General features: G+C 39.7%; 1 protein-coding gene across 1 annotated transcript; it reads left to right on the top strand.

Annotated features, from left to right (window-relative positions):
• The first annotated feature begins 3,380 nt into the window (after positions 1–3,380).
• On the top strand, positions 3,381–5,025 carry LOC108111912. Its single transcript, XM_017221551.2, has 3 exons — positions 3,381–3,438; positions 3,571–3,634; positions 3,712–5,025. The coding sequence occupies exons 2-3, from the start codon at positions 3,610–3,612 to the stop codon at positions 4,830–4,832; spliced, it is 1,146 nt and encodes a 381-aa protein (XP_017077040.1). The 5' UTR covers positions 3,381–3,438; positions 3,571–3,609; the 3' UTR covers positions 4,833–5,025.
• Positions 5,026–13,094: the final 8,069 nt, after the last annotated feature.

Raw genomic sequence — 13,094 nt, 5'->3', positions numbered from 1 at the left:
TTCCCTTTCCCTCTGCCCATATGTATGTGTGGGACTGAATGATTTCGGCCTATTTGTATACAAAAGGCAGTCAATTTCTGCCAGCTTGAGGAAACTTTTTAAGTCAATTGTCAAAAAGTTTTTAACATCTTTTCCCCAGCCACGCCCCACTTCTGTGTATCGCCCTGTTTCAGTTTCTGTTTCTGTTTCATTTTCGCTGCCAAATTGAAATATAATTCGGTAAAGTTGCGCCTCTTTTCGGTTCGGCTTTTCCACTTAGACGACGTTTGGACGTGGGCCATAAATCAATGGCAGGCGAAAGGCGTTCGACTGAAATTGATTTAGATTTTCGGTGAGTGGGCGGAACTCCTTCGGTCGTCTGTCAAACGTGTGCACTATAAACTTCCCGAAATGTTAGTGCATTTTATAGTTTGATTGCAAACACACAATTCAAACTCTCTTTCACGAACAGGAAATTGATACTATTTCATAGTAAATGAGCTGATTTAAAGGTGTTACTAAGAAGTAAACTTTCCCTTTGGATGTGTCAAGTACTCTGCGATTTTGAGTGAAAGATTTAGAAAGTTCTAAACGTAAAACAGAAAGAACAGCAGTTCTAATAATTTTTCTACTTCCAAACTTAGTTTTCGGTTTTATTAAAAATACAATTTTTCTTTAATGACTCCTTGAAAGTTATAGAATTAACCGTCTGACTTCCAACTTATCTTAAGATTTTAATAAAATCAGCATAGTCTGATTGGCAAAACCCGTCCAATAGCAATAACCAGCGATTATGCTAAGGAGACATCCTAGTCAAACTCTCGAATCCATCTAGCATCCAAGATGATGATCAACTTTAGCGGTTTTGCATATTTGATGCACTTGGCAGAACCTTAATAAACTTTGCCCCCAGTTACAGGTTATAAACCCGGCGCACTAAACTCGTAAACATGGAAACGCGTTAAACTCGCTCAGCCACAACTCGTTGTTTTATGGCTATTCTCCATGAACTTGCCACGGCCCACAATTTTCCCCGTTTTCCATCTGGTTTTGTCTAAGCGTCTGCCATCATTTCAGCTTTTGTTGCACCATTTTTCACTATTAACAGTGGCCATAAAAGTTGCGTTTGGGTCAATAAAAATTTTTGACATGTGAGGGGAGCAGTTTCTTTTTTTTTTTTGAGACAAACTAGTGTCGGGCCAGGTGTTACCTTCAACCTTTGCAGCTGGATTTCTCAACGTGCTACTGCTGCTGTTGGTCCTGCATCTCCACTTGTCATTTGCCACTGTGCCCCGTGCCACCTTGCCACTTGCCACTTGCCACTTGCGCATTTAATTAAGTTTACGCCGCGTTGCACACGCAAAAGGACGAAGGACGTTATTAATTAAATTCCTTTATACACAGGTTAAGCCAGCCACCTTCGCCTCCTCCTTTGTGTGTCAACAATTGGAATATTAACGAGGCAACTAATGAAAGTTTACAAAGCCACTGTGGGTTGAGCGTTTTTCCACCTGAAACAAATCGAAAGGGAAACATTTAATAAGACTTTCTCTCTGTGATTCCGGCCGAGATCAAAGCAATAGCTAGAGCATGCCCTGCCTCTCTTTGTCTTTCTCTTCATCCACTTGACCCACCCGTCGTATGCGTGATTTTTGGATACCAATTATAGTGGATCGCCTTGGGAGGCACCTGCTGTCGAGTGTCTGCGTGCAAATCCCACCGAGATGATGCACTGCGGCGAAGGTTTTTGGACCCCTAATAAGCCACGACCTTAAACCATGGCACAAACGAACGCACACATCAAAGCCAAAACACGCACATCCACTCAAGCCTTAGCTCTCCGACATCCCCGCTTGTCGAACGCGCACAAATCCACTAGGGGAAAATCGACTTTTATTCAATACACTCGAAAAATCAACTTTGGCAGATAAAAAATAAAACGAGACAACAGGATGGACCAGAAAAGTTGCTGTGATGGAAGAGGGGGAGGTGTGCGTGTGTGTGTGTGTATACAATATGCGAGTATAAATGTGCAAATCCCCAATGCAGCAACAGCTGCTGCTCAGGCACACCCCCCTTTGCCAGCAACGCCCCTGCGACTGCATTCGCTTGGCATTTACATTTAAGCTGATAAGCAAAAGTGCCTTCTCCTCGGGGCTCCTTGATTTGCCCCTTCCCCTACCTGCCTCCCTGCTTGCCACCCAAAAATATCCACCTGAGCGATAAGTCGCCTTGAAGGGCGCACATATCGAAGACACGGAGACGCGGCGGATAGAATTGTTTGTTGAAAATGTCGCAAGTTTATGAAATCGCGTGAGTTGGCAGCAAGGAATTTACATTTGACGCACGCACTTTACATTATTAATGCCCCGTGCCGAGGGCGGCTGAAGAAAGTACAAGTTTTAGTCTACAAAGATGCGATTCGACAGCTGGATACCTCTATTAAATATTACTTAAGGAATTCTTTATAAATAAGACCAAAAATTTAAACTAGAAGTTAAAAAAATGTTTTTCCATGAAAACTAAGTAGTCCATTCTAGAGCAAAGCTATTGCGATTTAAGATATATTTTAAAAACAGTACTTGATATATTTTTAAAGAAACATTTTACATGTTTAAATATTTCTTAATGAATTTTCGGTTTATATAACAATTAGAAGTATTTATTCTACATAAAACTTGTTTAACAAAGCTAAGAAATTAATGAGAAATTCCTTAAAAAACTAATAAAGGGTTTTTTAAAATTGTCGTTGAAAATATAGGATATATATCCTATGAAGATAGTATATCTCCCTAGATCTTATAATAACAGGGTATCAAAATTAGACCGAGAAAATGGGCTGGCCTGTGTGCGTGTGCATGTGCGTGGGAAGGCATCGGTGTTTTGGAAAATGCTTCTGCCATTTCGCAAATGTATCGCATTTCCGTTTGGGTGTTTGCATTTTTACGCTTCGCTGGGAATTTTCCAATTTTTGCTGCTAATATTTATTAATCAAGTAATAGCTACTCACACACACTTGCACAGACACACTATATGCATGAGCTCTTGAGTGTGTGTGTGTGGGCGAGTGTGAGGGCGCTTGATTTTTGCACGAAAAATTGATTGGAAATTTATAAGCTAAACTTTTTCCACTGTTTGCTTTTGTTTGCGGCTCACGAAACAAACTTTTTGTGTGTGCGCGGTTTTTTTTTATGTTTTTTTTTTTTGTTGCTGTTGCTGCCATTTGCAGCACTTGAAAAGGTCGCCACAAATGGTAGTGTGAGTGTGTGTGTGTAGTAGGAAAAATCCCCATCACAAAAATATTGAAATTCGATTTTTTGTATTTTTTGAGCCCTCAGTAACCTTTTACCAGCTACCTCGCTGTCTGTCAAAGCCTCGCCATGAGGCAGGAAGCATTTCGAATCATTTTCAGTACAAACTTTGTGTCGAGCACACGTTAACCCACTCCAATCAAATAAAGTAAGTTCGAATTGTAACTATTCCAGTGGAAACGGAAAAACAAAAAAATAAAATCGGTCAAAAAATATTCCATCGAAAATAATTGTGGTCAATTTTTGAGGTTAACGTTTTCGATTCATCTGTCTTTCACAGCGCTGCCTATCAAAGCTCTACAAGTCAACGCTCAACAATATGAAATCTTTGATGATCTTTGGTTGTAAGTTTATCAAAGAGAATGAAATATATAGTTTTATTCCTGTGGCCATAGTACTCACCTTTTATTGCTTGGTTTAGGTGCCCTCATGATGATGACGTTGATGGGACCAATGCTGGGCGATTGCCTGCGTATGAAGCGTTCTCAGGGCGATACTGCCAGTGATTATAATGAAACCACTACCATGGGCAACAATGCTTCACTGAGCGGCAAGGCCACCTTGGTGGCCAACATTACTACAACTGGCAACACTGGAACCACTGGAACCACATCTTCAAAGCAGAAGATTACAGCTGGACCGAAGCGCACTACGGGGGTGTATGGAAAAAACATGAATGCCACCACCGCTGCCTCCAGCACCACATCACCAGCAGTTGCCGTTGTGGCATCCACATCCACATCCTCGCCTTTGGAGGCTGGGAAATTCCAGCTGGTGGAGGATATGATGGGGCTGCATCGCCCCAAGAGGCGTTTGGGTAGCCTGATGGACGAGAGTGTGCAGCCACGACAATTGTACCACAAGCGTCGCCAACCGGGGGAAGTGGTGACCACCTCGCAGCCACCGCATCCACCCAATCCCTATGTGTACTACAACAAGCTGGTCTCGCCGGATGGCAAACACGAGATGAAGGAGTTCGAGCTGCTGGCACCCAACATGATGATTGAGAGTGTGCAGCAGGAGCTGAACTATGGGCCGGAAGTGCTGCCACCGGAATTGGCCGAAGTGCTCCTACTGAATGCAGCCGAGAACACTCCACGCGGCCTCCATAATTCAGTTCCATTGAAGCACCACCACAAGCACAAATCCTCGCCGGCTTTGCCACCGATGCTCTACATGCTGCAACAGCTGTTGCAGCCACCATTTGAGGGGAATATTTTGGTGGAGCCACCAAAGGAGCCGCTACATCGCGTTAGCTCTCCCCTTTATCAGTTCCTTGATGGTGCCATGGATCTGGCTTTGCGAAGCAATCCCGATGTCATTGATCGCCTTTTGGGGGATCATCTAGAGCTAGACCTAGAGAAAGACAAACTAAAGAGCTCCAAGGATAAGCCCAAGAAGCCTAAAAAGGATATGCAAAAGACAGAGCCTAAGGAGGAGCTCATCGTCAGCTGTCCCATTCACCACGAGCATCATGCCAATCGTAACGGCGAGGTGGTCGAGGATGATGTCGTCCTGGTCAACGAGTGTCATCTCGTCTAGGTCAAGAGGCAATTTTCACTTCAGTTTATTGAAAATTTTTGGTTTCTTGTTTCATCTGCATTCGTTTCTCTTGCTCCGACAGGAAAAGTCTGCCTTAAATTGTTTACATATATTTGTTAATTTTCTGAAGTTATTTTAAGGCCGGCTTTGTTTTGAGAGCAAGCACATTGGACAATAAAAACTAAATACACGAGTCATATATTTGAATTGAGTGAAGTACACAGGATCTAGAAACTAAATATCCAATTGCATACTTTCAGGCGAATTGAAGAAATAACTTGAAAGCAGATGCACGATAAACCTTCGGGATTGCCATTATCACGCAGATTGGCCATTGTTTCCCCACCCCGACAAATATCAGAACTTTCGCTTCAATCGACACCCGATCCCCTGGGTTTCCGTTCTCCTTGAAGTTTTCCCTTCGTTTTCATTAACAAAATCGATTTCCTACCTTGAAATGTCCTGAGGGGCGGTGTGGTTGTAGGTGGCTGGGCGGCAAAATTGATATGCCGAGTGCGACAGTGCAGCCGCACAACCAAACAAATCTAACATACAAGCCCTTGACTTGGGATGAGGATATATCCTCCACATATATATATATATATAGCGAAGTGAATGGAGCCGAAAGGCAAAAGTTTTGCCGGCTGCTACTGCCACTGCTAAATGCTAAATGCTGCTAATTTCGTATACAATAAAACTAATGTAAATTGCCACTTGACGTTCACTGGGCGTGTAAGTGTGTGCGAGAGTATGTGCGAGTGTGTGTGCGTGCAACACATAGTCATTAAATGGGGCACATAATGTGCTGGGAGTCAGGAATCAAGAATCAGGAATCAGAAGCCAGGAGACCAGAGAAAGCGAGTGTCATGGGTGCCCGGCCATCAACATAAATACAAATTTGCTTCACAAATCCATGTATATAATCTATATAAACTGCAGGAGAGTGCCACCAGTACATCTACATGTGCGAAGCGGAAAAGTGCAACGCAGCATTCGGAAAATTGCGTAGCTCCTTCGAGTTACAAGTTACATTTAGAAAAACAAATTCAATTTTAGTCCCCTAAAAGCTCTACCAAATGATATTTTCAAAACGAAATTGCAATTCTTGAATTGATTTTATAAAATAAGATTTAAAATATAATTATAATTCCTTATTGAGTTCCCAAATCGTTCTTCATTTGTTATTATTTTTCTCTCTGTACTCAGTGGCACTGCCAATGTCCCTGGGGTGTTAACTGGAGTGTAAATGCGAATGTATGTGCAATTCCCGCTGCTAAGTGACCAGCCCCCTCCAACATAAACACTAGCACATATATATTTATTTACAAGTGTAAATAATAAATGCTTGCATCAGCCATTCCACTCCACTCCAAGGTCCTGTCAGCATTGCAAGTGCATTAACTTTTGCCATACTTTCGTCACACGCTCCACTGTGCCTTTAACTTGACATCTAAATAAATGGCTTTAAAATTCATGCAATATAAATAAATATACGATATATAGTATATATATATATATAAAATACGATGAAGGCAGACGATGGCGACCACTTTCGCTAATCTCTTTGCTTTTGAAATTTATGGCTTCATTATGAGGACGACAAAGACGAGCGTTGCCAGGACATTGCCAGGACTCTTCTCTCAGTCAGTCAGTCACTTTGCCAGAGTGCCTTTGTTGTTTCTGCTGTGTTGTTGTTAATGTTATGGTTGTCATTTGGCAGCTTGTAATTACGTTGGCCACAAGTTGTTGCCAAAAGTTGTAATCTAGATTTCATAGTCAAGAGGCGCCGAGCAACAGCATAAAATTCAATTGAACTGTTGAGTCAGCAAAAGTCAAATGAATTTCGTATAGTTTACAGGGGAAGGGAAGTTTCTGTTGGCTTTAAAATGCCGTTAAAGTCATGGCTCAAGTATCAAGTATCTATCTGCCTGGGGATAGACCATAAAAGAGAAAAGGGAAATTATCCCGCAAATAAACTCGAGAATATAAATTGCAAAATCATTTTTATACGCCTTTCAAACTGACTCTCTAGCCTTATAAATTTTAATCGAAAATCGCTTTACATAACTATTTTGGCGTATTAAAAGTGGTTTATTGGCTATTCGATGACTGTAATTTAAATGGTAATAAATTGGCATTTGCTGTTTAAATGAAATCACTTTGCTAATGGTTCGGTTCTGATGAAAATAAATACCCCAGAAATTGTTTTTATTTAATATAAGTGGTTTTAGTTGCCGCATAGATTGTTGTTTGGATAAATTGATTCATATAGAAACGATAAACACTCCTTTTTATGCTCTCTTTGTTGTATTATTAAACATATAGTATCAGATTCATGAACTAATTCTTAAAGTATATAATTTAAACTTTTTCAAAATGATTTAATATATTGCTTTTCCAAAGATATTTTATCAAGGGTATTTAATTTATTACAATTTATCCGAGAGCAAGGCATGGTAAACAATCGCATTGATTGCCTTGTTAATATTCATTACGAAACTTAATTCATTTTCAGACATAATGAAAGCTCAGACCAACTTGCAGCGTTTTAAAGTCAAACGTTGAACCTTCAAGTTTGGGCCGCAATTCAGTCGATTTTATTTTCTGTCGATTGCCTTTTGCGGCTATCATACATGGCGTATGCGACATGTGACAACAGAATTATGCAAATTTCAGTGTCACCTTCAATTGCATACCAACCGCACGCACACCGCAACATACACACACATCCAGGCCAGAGAGACAAAGCCAAGTGACAGGGAAAATGGCAGAAAAAATGTTGATTATTTCGCTTGGCAGCAGGAGGTGGAGGAGGTGGCGGTAGAGTGGCTCGATGAAGCGTCGGCCGATGCAGTCGCTTCGAAAATCAATAAATAAATAAACAAACAAACAAGTGAGAGCCATACATCAAAGCGGCTTAAATGCAAGAAAAGGCTCTTAAATTTGTCAACAAACATTGAATCGGCGAGGCGTAGTGTGAAATTATGGCTTTGTGAAGAGAGGCGAGGGAACCTGAAGTGTCCTTAAAGGATGTGTAATTGAGTCGTGTTGTTGCTTTTGTCTTTGCTCGTTTCCTAAGTCAAATTTATTTCAACGCACTTGCTGGGAAAACCGCAAAGGCAGAGAAAAGTTGGCAGTATGTGTGGGCCTCCGTCTTGTTGCGTGCAAGTTTTACAAGTGAAAACTTTGCTGTCAGGGATACTTTATGTGCAAATTTTTGGTTTGGCAAGATACACAATTCCCACAGAGACACATCTACAAACGCACACACACACAGACACTCTGCTACATGGTCAGCAATTTTGGTTGTTGCCGTTGTCAGCTGACAAGTCATTTGCATGCACACGCAGCAGTCGAACAAACACTCCTGCCATTCTACCCCGCCGCCCCCCAAAAAAAAGGAAGAAAAAACTGCAAACAAAACTAACACACACACACATATAGCAAATAAAAAAGGCTCCAACTTAAGGCAACAACTCGAACTTGCAGTACAACAAATTGGCCACTCCCTGTTAGCATATAAATCACATTGTAAAAGACAAATTGAAAGATGTTGCTGCGGGCTGCTGTCGTTGCCCCAATCCCATGCAATTAACATGCGCACACAGAATGCATTTAAAGGTCTATGCCAAATACCCAGTCCGTCATCACACAACCCCACTACCCCAAAAGCACACATAGACACTGAGAATAATTTCGGATTTAGTTTGTATTTTTGTGAAAGTAATGGAATTCTAAGTTAACGGTTATTGATTATGTCTTTCATTCAGAAATATAAGCTAAAAGTTTATATTGGTAAGGAGTTAAATACTATAAATATATATAAATTAACTTTCATACTAAAAAATATTCCTGATTATAATTTGCAAGTTAATAAATATCTGAGTAACCTTATCTAAAATTCTTTAAAGATGTAATGCGTTTATTACTACATTGCAAAACTTTTTTCAAACAGATATTTTAACATACATTACAATTTGTTCTACATAAATTAGCATTAAAAAATCATTAAAAATGTTCAAATATATAAGTCATTAATAATTTAATTTAAAATCCAGTTAACCAATAAGCGAATTTCTACAAAATAATTTTCAAATATGTAATTGCAAAATATACAAAATAGAACCAATTAAATTTTTAACTCTAACCGCCTTTTTGGAGGGCAAAATCCTTGCTCAAACATAATGGAAATTGTGCCTTAAATCATCTTCAACTATTTTCCCCACCCATAAAATCTAGCCCCGCCCATGGACCCGGCAAATGATGGACTACCCAAACTAACAGACTACCAGGCAGGCAGGCACTACGCTGGCCCCCTTTCCTTAGCTCCCTGTGAGAGCAACAATTAAATGTCAAGTCTACTGATTAATCCTAATGCCAGGATAGAAGGCAAGGAGATGGGGTGTTCTACGGGTGGATGGGAGTCTTTGAGATGACCACAGTGTTGTCAAGCCGACGTTGTCTCCGTGGAAATTCAATTTTCCCAGGCAATTACCAGGCACAGTGGTTAATGCCTAAACTAGATACGCAAGCTGTTATAGAACCAAATGCTTATTGAGAACGAATCAAAGTTGATGTCTATTCCGGGCAATTTGAATCGGGGAAAACTCTCACGATTTGCATGCATAAACAAGGATCATCAATGCTGGCACTGGCCAACTCCTAAGCATTATTTACTGTACCCAGCAGAAAAGCTGGGGACAATAATGCCATCGACTGGCTTACTTTTCCTCCTGCCCCATCCCATTCGCCATCCAATTCGAGTGGCTGGGAGACAATGGCAGAACATTTAAATGTGAATAAAGTAGAGTCTTCGGGCTGGAGATAAGCAGAATCTTTATTGTTTATTAGAAATGATTATTATTAATATTCACACAATGAGAATTTAAGGTTCAAAGTGGTCGTCCATAATAAATTCTCATTTTATCAGCGACTTAGTGAGCGTTCACACAGGTGTTCTCTTCTTTTGGTAGAGAGATTAACAGATTGTCCTCGAATTGTCCTTATATACATTGATAAAGTATATAGTGAACATCATCTGACGGAAATCTTTCCGTTTTGTTGCTTAACTCAATAAGAAAATATGTCAAGTTGTTGCCGGGGACAACGCTTAAGCCGTCACGAAACCCGCTCCTGTCATTTTTCCATATTTTCCAACCCCACCGGAATGACCGCAGGCAGGTCGAGAAAGTTGGCTGCCAACTTTTTAGCAGCCATTTTTTCTTGTAGTTCTCGCTTGTTTTTTAGGTGCGCGCTAAGTGCATTTTAATTTGTCTTTCATAAAGATGCCGCCTCCTGCCTCTCTCACCGTTTTCCCGCACTTACAATATGTAACGTTGTGCATATTTTCCGCAGAGCTTTTCCGTATTTATTACTGCCCGGCCGTCGTCACTGTCACTGTGCAGCAAATTACAACAAATTAAATTTTCGCAACCTGCTCTTTGCCTTTGGCAGATGCGAGACAGGTGATTATGCATATTTTAAATGGTCAGCTTCCCCCCTCCCTCTATGACTCTTTAATTTTCACCGTGCCGTCTCCCTTCATTCGTGTCAAAGCCTTTTTAATGGCCAATGAGCCAGCGTGAAATCGGTTAAGCAAAGGCATTTCGGACGTTTGATATTGAACAGATGAAAAGCGGCAAATAAATTCATTATTTGTCTTGGCGCTCGTTTTGTTATTGGATTCGATCTGCCGACGCTGAAATTTTGATTACAATTTCTTTTATTTTCTTTTTGGGTGTGTATATGTTTTTTTTTTTTTGCAATTTCTGTTTGCGATTCTGACAGTTTGGCCATAATTGATTAATCATCGGCAGCGGACAGGGAGCACGCCCTCGGAAAATCTATATATACCATAGAAACTATTTCTCTTCTTTGCGTTGAATATTTTTGGGCTAACATTATGGGAACGCTGGTGAAGTGCTAGGAAATGCCAAATAAACGAAACGAAAGATAAAAGCGAAAAATGGGAAATGCATAATTATGAATTAGTTATTGGCCATTAGCTCACTGGGAAATGGAGAAAAATTCGTTGCGGAGCCAGCAGACCAACTAAAACGGAAGTGAAAAAACAGTGCCAAAGTCTGTGAGTGGCGTTGAACTTAATTAGACAGTGCTGGCTATTGCAAATTCACTAACTGGCGGGTCTTTCTTTTAACCGAATAGACAACTTAAGTTTATTTATTCTGAATTTTTTGTGTATTTATTTTTAACTCACAAAAATTATGCCAGCATATAGGGCTTGTTTGAGCTTTGGAACTTGTGTTTCCTGCTGCTGAATGCTCGTTTTTATATTTTTAGATTGATTTTATTAATGCCATATGTGACAGAGCTGGCCATTCGGATTTTGTAAACGATTTTTGGGATATATGTCATTAGGTTTCGCTTTCAATGAACTTATTTAGTTTTACATTTTAAATACAAAGTATCTTTCCATTTTTTGTTGGTTAAATTAAAATGAATTTCTTTGAGAAAAAAATCGATATTAAATAAAACTTTTATTATTCTGCAAAACGCACTTTCAGATTAAAAATGATTTATAAAACTGTCCTTAGATTTTCATAAAATTATTTATTACATAATATATTGCTATGTGTGTTTATTAGTCTCGTTATGCTGATATATAAATAGGAAAATCCTCTTACCACATAAGTCCAAAAGTTTTCCTTCTTTTACTTCTATTATATTACTTCCAAGTTACTTATGGTTTTCTTACTTAAAAAGTATACAAAAAAAGTACAGGGAACTATAAAAGTATAGTTCATAAAAGTAAAAGTTGAGTGGCTAAAGAAAATTTAAAGAAAAACAGGAAAATAGGAAAAAAATCAGGATAACGTTAAAGTACCTGTCGCTGGTTACCTGTCTAAAAGCCCCTATCAGTTGGCCCTTGTTCAGCTGAGCCTATCCCAACAACTGATAAGATAAGAAGGCTAAGAGAGCGGGAGAGTTGCGAGAGTGTTTGCTCTTCGGCAGAGCGAAACTCTCCACTTGGCTAAGAGAGCGGCTTCGTGTTGGCCAGGAACCAACGAGGACGCCTTCGGGCGCTACTGCTGCCATGGCTATGACGTAGTCACTGTCGCAGCCATCGCCGCTGCCGCAGTCGCTGTCTACGTCGCTGCCAACGGTGGCAGCGGACGCTTGCTGCTGATAAACAGTTTTCGTTTATCATCAGTTTGTCGATGGCACAGCGCGCAACTGGACGTACTTTCGCATCTTGCCAATGGCATCAGCTTCAGATTCAGCCCAATTGCCAAGCGACTGACTCGCGCTTGTCACTTTATCTCTCTGTTAGTGTTAGTGGGTGTGTGGCCAAATCGGTGTAGGTGTGTGTTTCAGTGCTCTGGTGTCCCTCTGTGTGCTAGGCTGCTGCTGGTGTGTGCGTGTTGGCCAACTTTAAACGCTCTTATCAGCGCGCGTGTGAAGCATGAGCTTGGTGCAAACAAAGTTTTGGCGGCATTTTCAATTATTGGCAATGCCAGGAAAAGCCAATGAAAATTTCACAGAATATTACCAAACAATAGAGGAAAACTGAAGCAACGTGTTAAGCGAGCAGTCAAAAATAAATATGTAAGTAATAAGTTTTTTTTAGTTCATTTCGGAATATTAAAAGGGTTTATGGAAGTTAAGTTTTGTACTAAATTAAAGTCGTGGTTGAATAAAACCCATGGGTTTAATAGTATATGTCAGAAAGTTATAATAACCAGTTTGAAAAATTATACTGAACATTGAGTACCAACTAATTAGAAATGTAAAAAGTTGGCAAATTAAAAAGAATCAGCAATAATTACGCGTTTAATTAGCTGAAAACCAATTTTCGACAATGTTTAATTTTGTGGAAAAGAAATGAAAACAGCGTGTAGTTACCAACATTGCAATGAATAATAAAATTATCCAAACATGAAAATGAAAATGCAAAAATGTCTGTGTTTCATTTTACAAAATTGTAACAAATTATAAGCAGTTAATGCTGCAAATTGCCTCTCAAAATGAAATTATAAACGTAATAGTTATTCTAGCCACTTGTAGTTAATAAAATGACCAGTTAAAATAGAAAACAAATTAAAATGGTTTAGTATTTGTTACCTAATTTAATTGGCCACAATTGCCAGCTGAGAAAAACTTTAAAACTGATAGAAAACCGAAAATAAGTTTCCAGAATATACAGCCAAACGCGCTGTGAACTTTACGAAATGCAAACTAAAAGTTCAAGTTGTTGTCAGAAGAAGAAGTTTTTTAGGTAATCCAACTAGCAGAACATATAAG

The sequence above is a fragment of the Drosophila eugracilis genome, unplaced genomic scaffold, assembly GCF_018153835.1.
Source record: "Drosophila eugracilis isolate 14026-0451.02 unplaced genomic scaffold, ASM1815383v1 contig_90, whole genome shotgun sequence".
In the NCBI taxonomy this organism is placed as follows: domain Eukaryota; kingdom Metazoa; phylum Arthropoda; class Insecta; order Diptera; family Drosophilidae; genus Drosophila; species Drosophila eugracilis.
Note: the sequence above shows the minus strand (reverse complement) of the source record. Positions and strands in the feature narration are given on the sequence as shown.